General features: G+C 46.1%; 1 protein-coding gene across 1 annotated transcript in view; it reads left to right on the forward strand.

The window, feature by feature from the left end:
• The window catches only part of PGAP6 (post-GPI attachment to proteins 6), a 32,278-nt gene extending 12,538 nt beyond the window's left edge, over window positions 1–19,740 (forward strand). The window contains exons 7-13 of the mRNA XM_066576693.1: window positions 1,147–1,240; window positions 2,965–3,088; window positions 10,977–11,113; window positions 13,674–13,852; window positions 14,950–15,096; window positions 15,886–16,002; window positions 18,719–19,740. Coding sequence (XP_066432790.1) covers window positions 1,147–1,240; window positions 2,965–3,088; window positions 10,977–11,113; window positions 13,674–13,852; window positions 14,950–15,096; window positions 15,886–16,002; window positions 18,719–19,015 — 1,095 coding nt within the window. The 3' untranslated portion in view covers window positions 19,016–19,740. The remainder of the gene's footprint in view (window positions 1–1,146; window positions 1,241–2,964; window positions 3,089–10,976; window positions 11,114–13,673; window positions 13,853–14,949; window positions 15,097–15,885; window positions 16,003–18,718) is intronic.
• The last annotated feature ends 984 nt before the right edge of the window (window positions 19,741–20,724 follow it).

Below are 20,724 nucleotides of genomic sequence, written 5' to 3' on the forward strand. Positions count from 1 at the left end.
TGTGACCTCTCAGCTCTTCTGAATGGCTAAGAGGCTCAGAGAGGAAAGGAGATATCAGTCACCTGTTTTGGGGGGTTTTGCCCAGGATGAGCACTTTCTGAGAATTTCTAGTTGGTGAATTGGAGACTAATTAGGCCAAAATCACTTATGAGAGCCTTTAATGACCAGGATCCCAGTAATTAATGGTTGGGGGGGGACACCATTCCTTGTGGGTTTCCCACTACTGCATTCATTTTAGTTGCCCAAATTTTACGCTATGGCATCTGTAGGTAAATGTTACAACACACCACACATCGCCATCGTCAGGTCACCCTGGTATCCACCTGTGGCTTAAAACTGACGAGGCTTAACTAATTGCAGATATACATTAATAGATCTATTAATATTTATAGATGTCTATTAATATGTGTGTAATATATAATGTACACAAGCAACAAGCTTGTTACATAGGAGTATAAGGATATACAGGTTTAGGCCCATGCCCGCTGCCATAAGATAATGCAATCTTATGCAGACAGATGCGATTTGACCTGCGTGAAGACTGGCGCAGTAAACAAATGGCGGCATGTCCTATTTCTATATGAGGCTTGCACAGAAACATCACTGGTGACGTGCCGGCTCTGGTCTGCGCATGTGCGGCTGTGCGACGCCAGGACGAGGTGAGCGCCATATCACTACAGGAGCACGGGAGTCTGCGGGAACTACCAGACATATTAAGCCTTATTGACAGGAGGGTCAATTAACATCTCTCTGTCACTGGCTAATTTTATTGCCATCATGATCAAAAGACTTCCTGGGGCCGGATGCATATCAGAGGCTTCTCAGATGTGAGGGAGGAAGGGGAGAGTAAAACATTGAATTCAGCTTTCCCAGTATCCTGAGCGGCAAGTTGCTATGGATAGTTGGAGGATACTTTAATATCTCTATACCAGAATACACACTTTTTTTTGTTTTTCACAGACCATCTGAGTCCTAAGGGTGGTTTCACACGGATGATAAAATTGCGCGATGCCAGAATAAGTGAAAAAGCAGATTTATGAAAACGATGATTTTCTATGGTTTCCTAGCCTAAGAATATGATGTATGATATTAGCTGTGGCCTCGGGAACAATCGCCCCATCACTGTTCTCTTTCTGTCCCTGTCAGACCGGTGCGAGCAGTGCAAATAGCACAGTGTTGGCGTGTCTGAGCCCAGCCGCTCCTGTTCTGACCCTGAACGATTCGCAGAATTGCACTACAGGTAACGTAACCAATTATCTCTCGCATTAAAGGAGGGGTTGATAATTTGTGCAACATCCTTAAAGGGGAAGTCTGATTTTAGGCAAATTGTGCTCATCCTTGTATATAAAAGGAGAAGCAGATTAGTGACAACTCATTTATTAAAATCTACCTGTAACCCGTGGATGCGGTCCCAGATCTCGCCCCTCACTTGCAGAGGTGAAATCTGCAGAGACCGTCTACAGCATAGATCCACGGCAAAATCTGCATGTTCGGGCCAGTTGGCACTGCGTACGTTTGGGTTGTGCGCTGTCCAGTGTGAGCTTTGAATGATTTTCTATGCGTGACTTGCAATATGGCCATGTGGATTATATTGCAGATCCACAAACGGATACAGCAGTGTAAAGTACCACGTAGACCGTGGCATGGATTTTCATTCAAACGTGCAGATTTTGCACAGATTGTACTTCAACTTTGCAGCGACTTCCAATCCATGAACGGGTTTGGGTTTGGGTGGGGTTGGGTTTGAGTGGGTTGGTTGTTTTTAGAGCCTTGTGCATTATTTTTTTGCTAAGTGAACTTTTTTTTATTTATCTGTCTAAAAAGTTAAGCAACTTTTTGTGTCAGTGCGCTTGCTGTCAGTGAATGGAAATATTTTAAGTTGTCATTTAGGCTGGGCCTGCCACAGCAAAAAAAACATGTGATTTCTGCAGGGAAAGCACAGCTTTAAAACCCACAGCACATAGCCGCAGGTTTTGGAGCGGCTTGGCAGCTTGCTTTTCTCCATTGCGACCAATGCTCCCATAGAGGAAAGAAAAGAAAAAAAAGACCTGCTGCTGCCAGGGAATCTGCACCACAGCCCTGGCTTTGCCGCAACGGATTGGCCATCCCATGTGGACAAGATTTTTGACAAATCTCGTCCACATGGGCGGCCAATCCCGGGATTAGTGGCTGCAGGCGGATTTGCCGCAGTGAAATTCTGCACAGGATTTCCGCGGCAAATCCGCCCTGTGTGACCCCAGCCTTAGAGGCTGAACACCTGTACAAATCAGAATACTTCTCACCGCTGCAAATTTGTTACAATTGTATCCAGAGGATTGTGTAAACAGATCAGCAGCACAAATCTCTCTCCTCTCCTGATGGCTTGTTACAATGTATCAGTGCAGGTAGCGTTAGTCTGGAGTCCGGAATGCTCTAGACTGGATGCATTTGTAAACCGGAATGTTCTCATTTGCTGACGGCAGCCAGAGATCTGGGAACAACGTGTGTCAGAGTTCCAGCAGTTTTCATTGCACAGTGATTCAGCTCCATATATAAGATTGGACGAGCCCTGGAATTTCTTGCTGAGTCATCTACTCCGGTGGTGGCTGCAGGCTCCAGCATGGTCACCGGCCGGACAGGTAGAGCCGGCTCACTGACACCCCTTCTGTGCATCTGAGCATGCAGCAATGTCACCGGGAGCCGTAGTAATGTCACCGGGGGCCACCGCTCTGATCGCAGGTTACATTCCTGGTTCTGCAGAGGATGGGCAGGATTTATGACCTTTTCGGGGATTTATGGTGCCCACTTTTACATTACTGCTGAACAGAAAGGGAAGATCCAGCCGCCATGTTGTAGGGCTGTAGTGATCAGTCAGCCATGGAATTTCCACTTCTCCACCAGTATATACAAGCGGGATATGTGCGCCAGGAGCTCGTGATGTCAGGGGAAGCGAGAAGTGATAACTTACACTCTATTTGTTTTTAGCTTTTTCGCAGGGATATTCCTTCAGTTTGTCTGATGGAGCAACAAGTGTCACTCACAACATCCCCTACCCCGTCACGGACAGGTGGTATCTCTCTATGCAAGTCCTGTGCCCAGGAGATGACAGGTAAATGCTGGTCCAGTAGTTATACTAGTTATAGCCTTGTACATAGGGGGCAGTATTATAGGAGTTATATTCTTGTACATGGGAGCAGTATTATAGTAGTTATATTCTTGTACATAGGGGGCAGTATTATAGTAGTTATATTCTTGTACATAGGGGGCAGTATTATAGTAGTTATATTCTTGTACATAGGAGCAGTATTATAGTAGTTATATTCTTGTACATAGGGAGCAGTATTATAGTAGTTATATTCTTGTACATAGGGGGCAGTATTATAGTAGTTATATTCTTGTACATAGAGGCAGTATTATAGTAGTTATATTCTTGTACATAGAGGCAGTATTATAGTAGTTATATTCTTGTACATAGGGGGCAGTATTATAGTAGTTATATTCTTGTACATAGAGGCAGTATTATAGTAGTTATATTCTTGTACATAGGAGGTAGTATTATAGTAGTTATATTCTTGTACATAGGAGGCTGTATTATAGTAGTTATATTCTTGTACATAGGAGGCAGTATTATAGTAGTTATATTCTTGTACATAGGGGGCGGTATTATAGTAGTTATATTCCTGTACATAGGGAGCGGTATTATAGTAGTTATATTCTTGTACATAGGGAGCAGTATTATAGTAGTTATATTCTTGTACATAGGAGGCAGTATTATAGTAGTTATATTCTTGTACATAGGGGGCGGTATTATAGTAGTTATATTCCTGTACATAGGGAGCGGTATTATAGTAGTTATATATCTGTACATAGGGGTCAGTATTATAGTAGTTATATTCTTGTACATAGGGAGCAGTATTATAGTAGTTATATTCTTGTACATAGGAGCAGTATTATAGTAGTTATATTCTTGTACATAGAGGGCAGTATTATAGTAGTTATATTCTTGTACATAGGGGACAGTATTATAGTAGTTATATTCTTGTACGTAGGGGCAGTATTATAGTAGTTATATTCTTGTACGTAGGGGCAGTATTATAGTAGTTATATTCTTGTACGTAGGGGCAGTATTATAGTAGTTATATTCTTGTACGTAGGGGCAGTATTATAGTAGTTATATTCTTGTATGTAGGGGCAGTATTATAGTAGTTATATCCTTGTACATAGGGGCAGTATTATAGTAGTTATATTCTTGTACATAGGGGCAGTATTATAGTAGTTATATTCTTGTATATAGGAGCAGTATTATAGTAGTTATATTCTTGTACATAGGGGGCAGTATTATAGTAGTTATATTCTTGTACGTAGGGGCAGTGTTATAGTAGTCATATTCTTGTACATAGGGGGCAGTATTATAGTAGTTATATTCTTGTACATAGGGGGCAGTATTATAGTAGTCATATTCTTGTACATAGGGGGCAGTATTATAGTAGTTATATTCTTGTACATAGGGGCAGTATTATAGTAGTTATATTCTTGTACATAGGGAGCAGTATTATAGTAGTTATATTCTTGTACATAGAAGCAGTATTATAGTAGTTATATTCTTGTACATAGAAGCAGTATTATAGTAGTTATATTCTTGTACATAGGGGGGCAGTATTATAGTAGTTATATTCTTGTACATAGGGGGCAGTATTATAGTAGTTATATTCTTGTACATAGGGGGCAGTATTATAGTAGTTATATTCTTGTACATAGAAGCAGTATTATAGTAGTTATATTCTTGTACATAGGGGGGCAGTATTATAGTAGTTATATCCTTGTACATAGGGGCAGTATTATAGTAGTTATATTCTTGTATATAGGAGCAGTATTATAGTAGTTATATTCTTGTACATAGAAGGCAGTATTATAGTAATATTCTAGTACATGGGGGGCAGTATTATAGTAGTTATATTCTAGTACATGGGGGGCAGTATTATAGTAGTTATATTCTTGTACATAGGGGGCAGTATTATAGTAGTTATATTCTAGTACATAGGGGGCAGTATTATAGTAGTTATTTTCTTGTACATAGAGGGCAGTATTATACTAGTTATAGCCTTGAACATAGGGGGCAGTATTATGCTAGTTATATTCTAGTACATAGAAGGCCAACTGCTATAATAATACCCCGTTTGTGGAGGCAATTAGAAAATCAGTGGACTAGCGCTCCAGTCAAATGGATAGTGCAAGTTATTGATAATATCCAAATGACAAAGGGGACTTAGCTGGTGTGGGCCATTTGTCCGATGACAGTCCAAGGAGGCCTTCAAGAATATATTCCAAGTAGCGAGATCCTTAGTCCATAGGGAGAGCATCTGTGGTGAAGCCTGTGGGTAAAGGTAACCTCTGTCATAAACACAGTACAGGGAAAAGGTTAAGCTCCCCACGCTACTATCTCTGTATGGGTTATTGATCAAGTCGAGAAAAGATCCTTTAGGGGTAATGAAACTTACTTCATAGAGGAGTCCTATATAGAAAAAGGACTCCTTTGTATCCAGGTTTGTCTTTAGTTAATCGAGCCAGGTCCCGGAGAGTTTTCAGTAGAGGCTCGTTTATTAATGCAATAACCCCTACTGCGCTAGCAGGGGGCTCTTTTACCTTTTTCCCCTTTACTATGTGGAGGCAATGACTTATCTTCTGGCCTGTTGCCACATAATGGGAGTGACTGTCAGCAGGGATTCTCATTGTAATACATGGATTTCCCCTCCGGCTGATGATAGTTTGGTTTCTTTGTTCCTCATTGAGCTATTATTGGCATACTCAAGGCGTCGCTGTGGGGACTACGTGTTGTGGCATTAATCTGTGTTATTACAGTGCTGCTTGTTTACCTGCACGTTTAAAGTGACGATAACTGGATTCTCTGAGGGATGTGGAGCCCTAGATGTGGCAGTGTGGAGCCCTAGATGTGGCAGTGTGGAGCCCTAGATGTGGCAGTGCGGAGCCCTAGATGTGGCAGTGCGGAGCTGAATAAACTGGCTTCTCATCAGCGGCGTTGACTTATACCTGAATGTCCTGTGAGGGATTAGCGTTTAGGGGCAGTAGCAGCGTGGGCATCCGCGGCCAGAGACAGTGACACCGGGCAACAACGTTCTTTAGTCCAGGCTTTGCCTGGGTTTATTGCAGCAGAAACAAAACCAAAACGTAAATAAACACCTGCTCGTCTGAGCACTCACTATACATATGCTTGTTCCTGACTACTCACTGTCAGAATACTTCTTGCTTGCTGTACACAGCCAGTCCGGTCCTCAGACCTGTGGAGGTCTCACCACACCCTCCTGGGTGTTGAGGTTAGGGGCGTCACCCTGTCAACCTCGCCTTTTGGCTCTCACAGCCCACACGCTGGGCTAGCCGGGCTCCTTGCTCCACAGAGCCCTCTCTCTGGCTCCCAGCCAGACGCTCTCTCCCTGGCTCTCAGCCAGATGCTCTCTCTCTCTTTCTGACCTGCAGGCCCAGGCTTTATAAGGCCTGGTACCAGCCTCACCTGGTACGTGGGAGTGGCCATCCCACCCTTCGCTTTGACCACTCCAGGAAAAGCCGACCCGGACTATGCGGCTTGGAGCCACTTACAAAACTACAACGTGTCAGTAACATAGCGTTACTGACACAGAAATGCTGGCTTCCTCCACTGAGCCCAGGCCGCTCGGTGGCACGTATCCACCCTCCAGCACTTTGTCAGTCACTGTCTCACATACCCTCCCCCTCTGTTCGAGCCCGTGGGTTCGGACACTTAGCTGTCCTGAAATGCATCCTTGACGAGGCCTGGGTGTTGGGCTTCGGTCCCATGCTCAGTCTTTTCTTCTTGGCCCTCCAGGGTCAAAGCTCCAGGCTCGGGGGTCTCTTTCTAGTGTAAGAACCTTGTCTCTGTATTCTTCCACTTCCTCTTGTAGCTCATGCTCCAGCATGGCCTTGCTATGGATTACAGTCTCCACTTCATTTTGCAGTTCACTGATGAGTTGGTCCTTGGACGCAATCCACACGGGTTTAACTCGCAGCACACCTCGGGGTTCTTCAAACCAAACCGAAAAGGGGACTAATAAGTCCAACGGGTGCACGCCAGCAATGTGGGGGTCAGAGCCTCAGAAGACCCCCCAAAGTATATCACAGTATCTCACAAAAAGGTTCGTGGCAGCATCCAGGGCGTAATGCAAAAATAATTTATTCCTCCAAGAACATGCTACGTTTCGACCCTCATGGGGTCTTTCTCAAGCATGAGAAAGACCCCATGAGGGTCGAAACGTAGCATGTTCTTGGAGGAATAAATTATTTATTTTTGCATTACGCCCTGGATGCTGCCACGAACCTTTTTGTGAGTTGGTCCTTGGAGCCAGCATCCCTGTGATAGGCTTCTACCACTTGGACAAACAGTTTCTTCACTTTTGGGGTTTGCTTTTGTACGTCACTATTCTTATGCTGCAGTTCTTTCAAGACTTCTGCGTCCACTTGTGAGACCTTCTGAGCCTCAGTAGTCTCCTTTTGTAAACATAAATTGGCACTCTTTACTACTTGTAACTTTTTCAGATTCTTTAACAAAATCCCCTTTTTTGCTTTTCTGTCTGAACTGGGTTTTAGACATGTCTGGTCTCAGAACACTTCTTTCAGCCGCTTGGCTGTCTGATTTACAGCATTTTATCTTCATGCACAACTTCTCTGAGAACTGCTGAAGCTCTGCTTGGCCTGACACTACCTTCAGGGGGCGCTTCAGGGTTAGCGCTTCAGTCTCTTAATATTCTCCAGCAGGATCTCCATTTCTGCTACCGGTCGTTGGAACACACCTTTGGGCTTTTCCCGTATCCGGGTTCTCTTCTCAGCATCTGACTTAGCGCTAATCCAGTCTTGCATTTTAGTGTGCACAAGCTTGTTACGCCTTTCTTTTGCAACTTTAGGAAACACTGACTTCTCCTCAGTAAGCCACTGTTCACACCTCTTTTGTTTCTTCTCCCAGTTGGATGCCATCTGACATTGGTAACCAAGCTCCACACTAATGTCTTCTACTTCCTGCTGAAGACTCACTGTAAACTTCTCAAGTTCATCATAGACATCAGTTTGAAGACAAAACAGCTGGTTTAGCGCTTCCACTTCTTCTAAGATTTCACTGTCTTGCCTGTCAACCGTGCCCCAGCATGCAGGGTTCTCATACAGTTTCTCTGACATCATTTTCAGGGTGGGTGTTAAAGTTAACACTTCGGTCTCTTTCATACAGACCTTTTCTTCAGCACGTTCACATTCCGTGACATCTTGCCGACCTGATTTTCTCTTCTGTGAGCTGCTGTTCACATAGTTGCTGCGTCTTTCTTAGTTTGGACACAGGGTCCTCTTGGAGACCAAGCTTCACAGAAGCACCTTCTATCTCTTGCTGAAGATGTACTTTAACCTTCTCGAGCTTATCACAAGCCGCTGTCTTCTCTTCACACTGCTGCCTTGTAGTTTCTAATTCTCCTTGTATTTCTCTTTTCTGCTCTTCCACAGAATCCAGACACAAAGCACTCTTCTCCAGTCTATCTTCCAGATCCACCACCTCAGCCTGAAGTGTTGCAATCTGCTCTGATAGGTTTCTCTTAGCTTTTGCATCCTCCCCCTACTTGCTTGAGGAGCACATTTTTCTCATCCTGCATAGCCTTCAGGTGTGCACTGAGGCCAAGCTTCTGCTGCTTCTGTTCTTGCAGTAACTTCTGAGACTCTTCAGTCTGAGCTTCCAGCTTCTCCTGCAGCCTGCTCACCTGCTCAGACAACGCTGTCTGCACACTGTCACCTTTCGTTATCTTTATTTGTAGCTCTTGAAGCTGCATCTCTACTGTGGCTTTCTTGCATTCATATGCACACTTGTCTTCCAACAACGCCTTCACCTTTTGGGACAGCTCAAGACACTCACTGTCCAATGTTTCTTTCACTTTTTCAAGTTGCTTCAACAGCTTGGACAGTTTCCCCACAGCTACAGCATGACTCTGTTCCAGCTCCTGGATTTGGGTTCCATGTACTTCAGCTTCCTCATCCAAGCTCATCTGTAGCTGGGACACCAGTCTCTCAAGCAGCACTTCCTGGTTTTCCTTGTGACCCAGTAAGTCTTCCAAGAACTCTGCTTGCTTTTTGGTCTTACTGCACGCAGCTTTCTGTATTTCCAGCTCTTCCTTGAGCTGACTTACTTGGCACTCCCAGTCACCATTTTTCTTTGCTAGCTGCATTTTCAACTCTTGGGTTTTCATTTGCAGTTTCTTACAGTCCTGTTCATACTGCGCAGCTTGTGCCTCCAGACATACTCTGCGTTCAGCCTCATCTCTGGCTACATCTCTGAGGTCTTGTATCTCTTCATGGGCTGATGAAAGATATCCCTTAAACTTTTCTTTCTTACTTCTCATCTCTTTTAAGCGCTGTTCATACTGAACATTCGTCTGTTGCAGCAACACTCGGCGATCAGCTTCCTCCTTAGCCAACCTCTCAAAATGCTCCTTCTCCTTTAAGAGAGCTGCACTTTTTGTTTTTAGCTGCTCCACCTCTTGAAGACTACTTTCTTTCTCAAACTGTGTTTTCAACTGTTCACACTTAGGGGCTTGTTCTCCCAACACAGCCGTGTGATCCGTTTCAGTTTGTTGTATAAGGGGCTCATTCCCTGTAGTCTTGAGTGACTCTGTCAATGTAGCCAACTGCTTTATTAGGAGTTGCCTTTCCTCCCACTGCACCCGCATAGCCTCTCCATGGGCTGTCAGCTGCTGAGCCACGGTCTCCTGTTGTGCTTTCCGCTGCTGAGCTATGGTCTCCTGTTGCAGCATTATCTCTGGCATCCATTGCTTCAGCCATTCCTCCATACTGGCTGTATCTGGTTGCTGCGCCGTTGCAGCTTCCACCCGGGACATGGGGTTACGGCACGCTCAGACAATCTCTCTTTGGGCGGTTGCCCTTAGCAACGGTTCTCCAGTTGCTGCAGCAGAATGTCCATTAACTGGTGTATGTCTCTTTAAGACCGCTGCCCGCATCCAAACACCATATGTGAGGGATTAGCGTTTAGGGGCAGTAGCAGCGTGGGCATCCGCGGCCAGAGACAGTGACACCGGGCAACAACGTTCTTTAGTCCAGGCTTTGCCTGGGTTTATTGCAGCAGAAACAAAACCAAAACGGAAATAAACACCTGCTCGTCTGAGCCCTCACTATACATCTGCTTGTTCCTGACTACTCACTGTCAGAATACTTCTTGCTTGCTGCACTCAGCCAGTCCGGTCCTCAGACCTGTGGAGGTCTCACCACACCCTCCTGGGTGTTGAGGTTAGGGGCGTCACCCTGTCAACCTCGCCTTTTGGCTCTCTCACAGCCCACACGCTGGGCTAGCCAGGCTCCTTGCTCCACAGAGCCCTCTCTCTGGCTCTCAGCCAGACGCTCTCTCCCTGGCTCTCAGCCAGACGCTCTCTCTCTTTCTGACCTGCAGGCCCAGGCTTTATAAGGCCTGGTACCAGCCTCACCTGGTACGTGGGAGTGGCCATCCCACCCTTCGCTTTAACCACTCCAGGAAAAGCCGGCCCGGACTATGCGGCTTGGAGCCACTTACAAACTACAACGTGTTAGTAACATAGCGTTACTGACACAGAAATGCTGGCTTCCTCCACCGAGCCCAGGCCGCTCTGTGGCACGTATCCACCCTCCAGCACTTTGTCAGTCACTGTCTCACAGTCCATAGTCAGTATAAAGGCAAATTGTCATCAGACCATGCAGGTTCCCCAAGACTTCCTACGTACGTAGACAATCATTTGCATGAAGTAGATTGCTGGTTGATGGTGTGCCACTATAGAGGATCTCATGAACACTGTGTACTTTGGGTGGCGCTGCCCTCTAACAGACTGGCATACCTGTTGCAGTCTCCATTGTGGTTCTGTTATGACCCTAAGCACCCCCAGAAGAGGACTGGTGCTCTGCTGTAAGGAAAGATAACCCTACAGATACTATGTGACACTTTTTCTCATTTTCAGCACATGTTCGCAGCAGCTCTCCAGGGTGATCGTGACTGCCTACCTCAGCCCCTGCCTGGACGACTGCGGACCGTACGGGGAGTGCAGGCTGCTGCGGAGGAATGGATATCTGTACGCCGCCTGCAGCTGCAAAGCAGGTGAGAACTGTTCACCTTCGGAGCTCTGACAATGTGTCCTCGCTGGCAAGTCATAGAATTAACACAACTTCAGGGTTTCCTTGGGGTGGGTGAGGATAATCATGCAACCAAAATGGAGAATACCTGACTTGTAGCATTCACGGTGATTCTAAAGTTTTGGCCTTTAGAGCTGCAGTAATTTGTTATGGAGTAGATTCCACTGGGTGATGAAGTCGTTCTGCAGGAATATCGGCCCCTGCGGACAGGAAGGTTCTTATAGTTGCTGCAGATTAGATGGAGGTGCTGACATGTTCTGATCAGCTGACAGGAAGGGGTCATCGGTTCATGCTGCTTGTGCCAAATTCTGATTCCCATCAGTACGGGGCAACGGAAATCTGGATCCATCTGATTAAGGCTGGCTTCAGACGGGTGATAAAATTATGCAAGATTTGTGCATTGCTTGACTTGCAAATATGAACTCCATTCTTCAGAATGGGGTCATACACATGAGCGACGTTTACTGCATGGCAACAAATCACGGCATGTTGTTTCTCACATCGCACTGTCCGTTTTCAATGGGGTCAGCGGCAGACTTGCACCTCATGCTAGGTGCACAGAAAGCGATGCGAGGTCTCCCATTGAAAGCAACGCGAGAAACTCTGCTATCCTCCACCGCACTTCCCTGCATGCCCAAAGTGATGAGGCGGTTTTCACATAAATTCCACGCATCTTTGGGGAGTTCACACGGTGGGGAGCACGATATGGGGGCGGGATTCACAGCCCCATATCAAGCAGGGCAGGGTGAAGTCGGCGATCACGATCATCTGGAGCATTGGATTCCAAAGTAATCCTTCAGGTGACCAATATTTTTTACCACTTTTTGGGCATCAGTGGCTATTTTATACGCTGTGTGAAGATGGGGCAAGACCTATCTATTGCAGAGATATGCAGGAAGCTCACACTTCTATGGAAGTGGAAAAAAAGGGAGGGGGAGGAAGTCTTCTGCGCGCAACGCTGCAAAAAGACAGGTGGCTCTATTTAGGCATTAGAAGTCATTCTGAGGATTTCTGTCTTGTCTCTCCACATTCGACCAAACCCAGAATTTAGTGTCTACTCCCCCTCTTCACCCCTACCCTCTGGTTATCTTCTAATTAGGGACATTACTGTGGAACCATCCTTATCACGGTGTACATACGCTGCAGCACCTACCTAAGAAATGGTTCCATACAGAACATATCTGACCTTTATGTCACACATTTGCATAATATATTAGTACAGACAATGGTGAACTCCCAAGACCAAATAGTATGACCTTCAACTTTCTTTCTCTTGGTCCGACAGACTCTCACGCTGCCCCAAATACTCTGTAACTTTCTAGAAGGTAAAATCAATACAGAGAACAAACTTTTGAGAATTCTAAAAACACATTGGTCCTTATGGATGTCTCCAAGTATTGGACTCTCCTGAGACAAATTATTGCTGATCATTTGCAGAACTACAAGCCCCAGGAAGAATCGCATCACTTTTGTTAATACATTTCAGTAATATATATATTGGCCAGCAGGGGGAGACAGAGGAAGGGAAAGTAATGACTGCTGCATGCTGCCGCGTAAAAGGTACTTTACTGCCTGAATTCTTGCTGGAAACAGCAAATTTGGTCGATAATCGATCCGTGTACATGGGGCCGCCGACTGGGCACGGAGCGAGAAATCGCTCACTAATCGGAGTCACTTGATTCTTAGCAAAACTAAAAACCAAGCGACTTTCGGGCGTGTAAACAGCAGCCGCTCAATGTTTGAGCGACTCCTGCTTACTGTGAATGGAGGCGGGTGGTGGAACGATCCCCAGTCACTCTGCCTGCATTTACGTGAACGACTATCACTTTTGTATACGCACAGGCGTAATAGTCGGCCGGTGTTTTTGGGATGGCTGTCAGGTACTTATGTGCCCAACAGACATCCTCTTTAAAGGGAGCCTAAAGCCATGTTCGCACAAGGTGGATTTTCCATCCGTGGGGTTTAAAGTAGCAGCAAAGTGAGGGGGCGAATTCTGCCCCAAAATCCATGTTTAAAAAGCACACTAAATAGTGAAGATTTTGCGCTGCGGATCTGTTGCGGACACTTCTCCGCAAATTCCGCCCCATTTTAACATGGCCTAGAGGGTTTTTTACACGGGCTGATTTTCTGGCAAGACTTGCGGTTTCCTGATCTATGTGTTGGGCTGTTCTGCCGATCATGTGGCGAACAAACATACTTATTAGTCTGGTGATTGCATCTTTTACATGGCGTAATGCTCTCCCACCGACCAGCGTTGATCAATAAGATTGGCGCTCTTCTGCCTGGCTCTAACATAGGTTGCTTCAGAAGTGTGAACAAACGCTTAGTATAGAAGTAAGCCCCCCTCTGTCAGATATCCTAGTAAGGGTTGTCCAAATGCTCCCACATACATGTCTGCTTTTTGCAAAAATTCTCACGCTCAGCTGACTACAGTGGGTAATATATGTACCAATGACACTTTAAAATCTCGCATGGGCCCTTGATTGATCAGAATCTGATTATTTTGGATTTTGTTTTTTTGGCAGGCTGGGGCGGTTGGAGCTGCACAGATGCCGGAAGCGCGCTGACTGTGGGGCAGCAATTGACAGCAACCTTATTACTGACACTCAGTAATCTAATGTTTGTGCCGACTATAGCAGTCGCTGTTTACCACCTGTATTTTGTGGAGGCTGCGGTTTATGCCTACACCATGTTTTTCTCAACGGTAGGTACATGGTTGGCAGGGCTCCCTGGGTCCCCCTTCTGGGTTGGCAGGGCTCCCTGGGTCCCCCTTCTGGGTTGGCGGGGCTCCCTGGGTCCCCCTTCTGGGTTGGCGGGGCTCCCTGGGTCCCCCTTCTGGGTTGGCGGGGCTCCCTGGGTCCCCCTTCTGGGTTGGCGGGGCTCCCTGGGTCCCCCTTCTGGGTTGGCGGGGCTCCCTGGGTCCCCCTTCTGGGTTGGCGGGGCTCCCTGGGTCCCCCTTCTGGGTTGGCGGGGCTCCCTGGGTCCCCCTTCTGGGTTGGCGGGGCTCCTGTGTCTTATTGCAACCAATGCGGGCAGAGTGTGGTCAGGGGAAGCCAGAAGTCGGTATACGGCTAGTAGTAGTTCAGTTCAAAGGAGCAGGCAGGTGGTGGAGCTTGAATATAGCCTTTGAGCATGAATAATCACGCAATGAGGAAGTGGAAGGGCCAGGTTTTTATAGAAGGTCCAATCTCTGAGAACTGGGTAGAACCAGACAGGAAACTGGATGAGGAGCAGGAACCATATACAAGGTGAAGCAGGGGACCTATCGAAAGGGTGAATAGCTTAGTAGATAGAGCTGCCGCCTGGAGTACAGGATCTCATAGGTTTGAGTCCTGACAGTCTTTTGATGGATGATGGAGCTTCTTGGTTCTGCCTGATTAGTTACTCTGTGTAGCTCTTAGATTTTCTTGGAATACTGGGCTCTTGGTCTGTCCAGGATTTGACAGTCTGCTATCAAGGACTACCCAAATATTCCTGGGTGAGAGACCTCCTGGACCATCCTTGGGTGGCAGAACTCTTAGACAACAGGTCCTTCAGGGTGACTGCTCATGGGCTTTCCAAAATTCAAGGATCAGCTAGCCAGGGCTCCTCCAAGGTTCTTTTCCTGCTGTCCTAGACTCTGCAGGATTTGGAGGTCTTCTAAAGATTTGGAGTTCTTCTCACCGATTATGCCAAATTTATAAAAGGCCCGTTGTCTGAGGCTTCCCACATGCCAACATCTTCTGATACCAGCAAAGGAGATTGTATTCCAATGGGGTTTCTTTAATGAGTGAATTATCAGCATCCTTTTTTCTCTTTCAGTTCTATCATGCCTGTGACCAGCCCGGGGTGACCGTCATGTGCATCATGGACTATGACACCCTGCAGTTCTGCGACTTCTTCGGCTCTGTCGTCGCTATCTGGGTGACCATACTGTGTATGGCCCGGCTAAAATCCTTCATCAAATATGTAAGTGCTGAGTTATCTCCACATCATCCTCAAACACAAATGAGAATGTATTTCTAGTGTCCTCCATGGATTCCTGATTAACCACTTCTGGACCGCCCATAGACTTTGAGCATCTGGATCTGGGCAGTCTGCAATTAACAGTGCATGGGAGTTTTAAAACGTCCTGCAGTGTTTCGATGCTGGCATCTCCCCACCGCAGGAGCTCCAGGATCTTGCTGTCAGCGGAGGTCATTGAGTTATACAGAGGGCAGCAGGAGAACCTCATGATGTTTAGATCTTCAGTGGGAAAAGCTTCCTAGAGTGATTGCTGACAGCCAGCGCTTACATGCCTGGATGGCACTGACTGCTCTTCAGGCATGTGATTGCTGTGACTAGCTGTGAGTACAAGGAGGTTCTCCCAACCCCTGTACATCGGAGCTCGGTGACTCTGCTGTAAAAATGGCTTGTGTGGTATCTGTCTTGTAAGCAAAAAAAATTTCAGATTTGGAAAATGCAAATTTTTCAAAATTTTCTTTCAATTTTGGGTATTTTTATAAATAAATACAAGACAGATCTACCAAATTTTACTTTGCATTTAAAAAAGCAAAAAAAGCCTGAGAATGACTTGGATAAGTGAAAGTATTCCACAGTTGTTACTGCTTAAATTAAAAACCTGTCTGATTTGAAATATGGAGCCTTGTCACTTAGGCCACAACCATCTGCAGGGGAAGGGGTTAAAAAAATCATTTTTTTAAATTTATTTTAATCTACAACATTTCAACTTGTTTTTAATGGCTCTTTCCTTCCCAGGTCCTCTTCATGCTGGGGGCATTAGTTATCGCAATGTCTATGCAACTTGACCGCAGAGGGATCTGGAACATGCTGGGCCCCTGTCTTTTTGCTTTAATAATCCTGGTCATCGCCTGGGTAATTATCACTTCATCCAGTTGCCTGTTTAGATTTATTCTCGTCAGGGGGAAGTTGCAAAAAAAATAATAAAAAAAGTTGACCCTGTGCCATATGAAATAGTAGGCCTCTCAAAGTACCAGTCAGGGGCTCGCCACATGTGCTGCTCCCATGTGAGCCATTCATACTTGGGCCATGAGTTGTGAAGTTTAGCCATGACTCATTGCTTCCACCCTTTCTTCGCATTTTGTGGGCTTCAGGTTAAAGGGGTCTTCCCACCTCAGACGTTTATGGCATATAAACAGAATATGCCATAAGTCTTTTATAGATGTGGATCCTGCCTCTAATTTCCCTCACTCTTGGCCACTTGTAGTGCTTTGTACAGAGGGGCTCTTATGATCTGAGCTGGGAATACCCATCCCCCCACAAACCCATTTTTAATGGAAAAAGTTTAACCAGAAAAACAAAAACTACATAAACTTTGGATCACAGTACATTCTGTATCCCAATTCCCCCCCCCCCCCCCCCCCCAAAAAAAAAAGTGTAATAAAAGTGGTGTCCTTTAAACAAAAAAGAAACAACTTAGGGACTTAACTCCTTAGGGACGAAATGTGGCAAGTTTACGGCGCCTCATCCTGGGCTTTAGGCTGCATTTCCATGAACGTATATCGGCTCAGTTTTCACGCTGAGCCGATATACGTCGTCCTCATGTGCAGGGGAGGATGGAAGAGCCAGGAGCAGGAACTGAGCTCCCGCCTCCTCTACACCCCTCTGCACTATTTGCAATGAAAGGAGGTGGAACTGGGGCAGGGCTAATTCTCAGAACTTAACCCCGCCCCTGTCCCACCTCCTTTCATTGCAAATAGTGCAGAGGGGTGGAGAGGAGGCAGAGGGGGGGGGGGGGGGGGGACGGGAGCTCAGTTCCTGCACCTGGCTCTTCCATCCTTTCCCCCCTGCAGATCAGGACGACGTATATCGGCTCGGCGTGAAAACCGAGCCGATATACGTACGTGGGAATGCAGCCTTAATCCCATTCATTAAAAATACAGCATGGGATTAAAGCCTCTGCTTCTGCAATCAAGGTCTTATATGCCAGTTAGGGCGCATTCAGGCGACCCTATATCGGCCGCGTATTCACGCCGGCCTATATACGGCATATCTCTCTGCAGGGGGAGGAGGCTGGAAGAGTCGGGAGCAGGAACTGAGCTCCCACCCCCTCTCCGCACTATTTTCAATGAGGAGAGACGGGACGGGAGCGGAGCTAATTCCCGGAATTTCGCCCTTCCCCGTCCCGCCTCCTCTCATTGCAAATGGTGCAGAGGGGTGGAAGGAGGCAGAGAGGGGGTGGGAGCTCAGATCACTGCTCCCGACTCTTCCAGCCTCCTCCCCTTGCAGAGAGACGCCATATAGCGGCCAGCGTGAATACCTGGCCGATATACGGTTGTTTGAATGCGCCCTTACATAAATAAGTTTAAAAAATGACAGAACGAAATAAAAATATATGCATTAAAAAGAAAATGGCCCAAAGCAGGCGCCAACCAAAACTGTCACCGTATGCACCCTGTAATCCAAAGCCATACATATTTTATATCAAAACGTCAAAAAAAGTACGGCAATGGGTTCCTCATTTTGTTTTGAACTTTAAGTAAATTTACGCAAAATTTTCTTTTTTTAGCTTAATCGGTGAAAAAATATATTTAAAAAAAAAAAGCAGCAAAAATTATTTTGGTAGCTGAAGGAAAAAACATAAAGCAGTAAAACCAGTACATGGGTAAAATCTCTAAAAGGTATCTTAGGAACAAGAGCCCGGTCCTTAAAGGGGTTGTCCCGCGCCGAAACGGGTTGTCCCCCCCCCCCCCCCCCCCGTTCGGCGCGAGACAACCCCCGATGCAGGGGTTAAAAAAGAACACCGGGCAGCGCTTACCTGAATCCCCGCGCTTCGGTGACTTCTTACTTACCTGCTGAAGATGGCCGCCGGCATCTTCTCCCTCGGTGGACTGCAGGGCTTCTGTGCGGTCCATTGCCGATTCCAGCCTCCTGATTGGCTAGAATCGGCACGTGACGGGGCGGAGCTACACGGAGCCCCATTGAGAAGAGGAGAAGACCCGGACTGCGCAAGCGCGTCTAATTTGGCCATTAGACAGCGAAAATTAGACGGCACCATGGAGACGAGGACGCTAGCAACGGAGCAGGTAAGTGAAAAACTTCTGTATGGCTCATAATTAATGCACGATGTACATTACAAAGTGCATTAATATGGCCATACAGAAGTGTATAGACCCACTTGCTGCCGCGGGACAACCCCTTTAAGAGCTTAGGGCAAAAAATAGGTTCTTCATTAAAGGGTTAAGGATATAAGCCAAAGCAGAGTCTTCTCCAGATTGTCAGTTCGCATGGCTGCCTTTTTACGAAGGGCCTTCTGCCTTCACTGCTGTGCCTTATGTGTTGCGCTGACGGCTGGTGCCTGATTCTTGGGTTCCAAGAGGCGGGCCCCAGGCGATCAACTACTAATGACCTATCCTGAGGATTGGTAATCAGTAGTATTTTGCCCAGAAAACCCTTTTTTAATATTCTGCCATTTTTTTCAGCTTGGGGGATTCCCTACTCCTACGAACTATAGGGAAGAAATAGAACTTTGTATTTAATCCTGTGTTAAAGAATCATGGAAATTTATGATTATTTTGTCTTTTTGCATCTCATTTTTTTTTTTTTTTAATATACTAACTTCCTATTCCAGACAACTCGGGGAGTGAGGCGGCGCCACTGTTACCCTCCAAGTTGGCAACGCTGGGTATTTTTCCTCCTGCCTGGAGTAGCCTTGGCTTTGACTGCTATTTCAGTTTACGTCTTCGCAGAAACCAACGCCAATTACTTCTACACTCACAGCCTCTGGCACATCATGGTGGCTGCCAGCGTAGCATTTCTTCTACCACCTCGTGAAAGAAGTAAAAAGTCGTGGGAGTGGTCTCGGATGTTGGACTGTGGGTATAAAATCTGCCAAGACGACCACGAGGAGTTGTATGTGGTCACATGATACATGGAACTGTCTCCACGATTCCATCCAGGGGAAGGAAACCTGGAGCGTGTCACTTTAATCGGTGCTTTTGCACTCTAATCACTCATCTTGCAGTAGCAAAACAGGGAATTTTGTATTACTGATCTTTTTATTTAATATGGACGATATCGGAGCGGCCGCGAACTGAAAATCAGCCATTTTTTTATTCTTTACCTCCATGAGGTATTGACGCTACAAAAGTTCTGATTTTATTTCCAGATCAAGGAAGAATTCCACTATGATTGGTGCTCCAGTCTCTGTGAATTGCATACAACCGACCGTCCTCCGCCACTTTAGTTTTTTTTTTTTCTTCTTTGCATTGCATTTTTCATGACTCCAGTTGCACAGCAGCATATGCAATTTTTAGAACCAAAAATATTTAAAAGTCTTTAGTTCTTGGTTTTTTTTTTTCCCCCCTTTTGGGCCGCATGACTCCATGCCTTAACTAATATATTACCTGCAAAGACTTTAAGAATGTGTGAACAATCACTATAGAATCGCATGTTATGTGACCGGGAATCCGCCTTGGAGGTGGAAAGCAATAATTTTGAAGTTACGGGATAGCTAATTGGGAGTGACATGTTGTCTTGGATGTTTTACTGTCTTGTTCTTTACGGGACACTACAATTTAGATGCCTGTGGTTTCATGACGGTGATTTTTTTGCCTCTCCCTCAAAGTTACAATAAAGTTTTTTTTGTTTGTTTTTTTTTGTTTTTTTTTTTTTGTTTAGAATTTGGACATATGTTAGATATAGATTGGGTTGGCTGTGGTCTAAGGGGGCCCTCAGCCCTCTTTTAAAAAAAAAACAAAAAAAAACTTTGGTGCAGGGTCTGCAAACAAGAAATACAGTAAGTGCTCTTCAAATGTATTTTATTAAAGGGGTTGTACAGAGTTGGATAAACATGGCTGCTTCCTTCCAAAAACAGCGCCACAGTTCAGGTTGTATCGGGTATAGCAGCTGCGCCCTTCTTCTCTCCTCTAAGCTTTTACTGCTGCATCCATTCACCAGCCTCAGCCATGTATGGCATGGAGCTGCTGAGGCTAGTGATTGGCTGCAGTGGTCACATGGGGGGTTGTTAATTCTGGTCTGTGATATGCCCCTATACCCATTAGACTGGGTTCACACAGGACGGATTCTTGTCGGAAATCTCGCAGTTTGGCCTCAGCAAAAACCGCAAGATTTCCACCGGGAGAACCGTTGTGGTTTAAGTCGTGGCGGCTTTGAAGCGGCCTGGCCGTTCGCTCTTTTGCTGCGGCCGGCGCTCCCATAGAGGAGAGCGCGGCCGCAGCGGAATGAAAAAAAGAATGGACATGCTGCATATTCTGAAAGCACGGCTGCGGCGGCCGCAGCCGCGGTTTCAGCTGGACTTATTGCAACGGATTGGCCGTCCCGTGTGGACGAGATTTCTGAGAAATCTCGTCCACATGGCTGTCTAATCCCGAGATTAGCGACCGCGGGCGGATTTGCCGCGGCAAATCCGCCCTGGTGAACCCAGCCTTAGGCGAGTGATATTTGTCTGTGAAACGCGGACAAATATCACGCTTTTGAAATGCTAATTTTTTTTTCACTGAGTGGGATGCATTGCTGAACATCACGTTTTTCAGAACATTTCTGAAAATCACATTGCACTCATGTACTGGTGGGTGCCTTTTTGTTTTTCCTCGCTCATAGCAAAAATGGGTGGAA

The sequence above is a fragment of the Eleutherodactylus coqui genome, chromosome 8 (genome assembly GCF_035609145.1).
Source record: "Eleutherodactylus coqui strain aEleCoq1 chromosome 8, aEleCoq1.hap1, whole genome shotgun sequence".
Classification (NCBI taxonomy): Eukaryota; Metazoa; Chordata; class Amphibia; order Anura; family Eleutherodactylidae; genus Eleutherodactylus; species Eleutherodactylus coqui.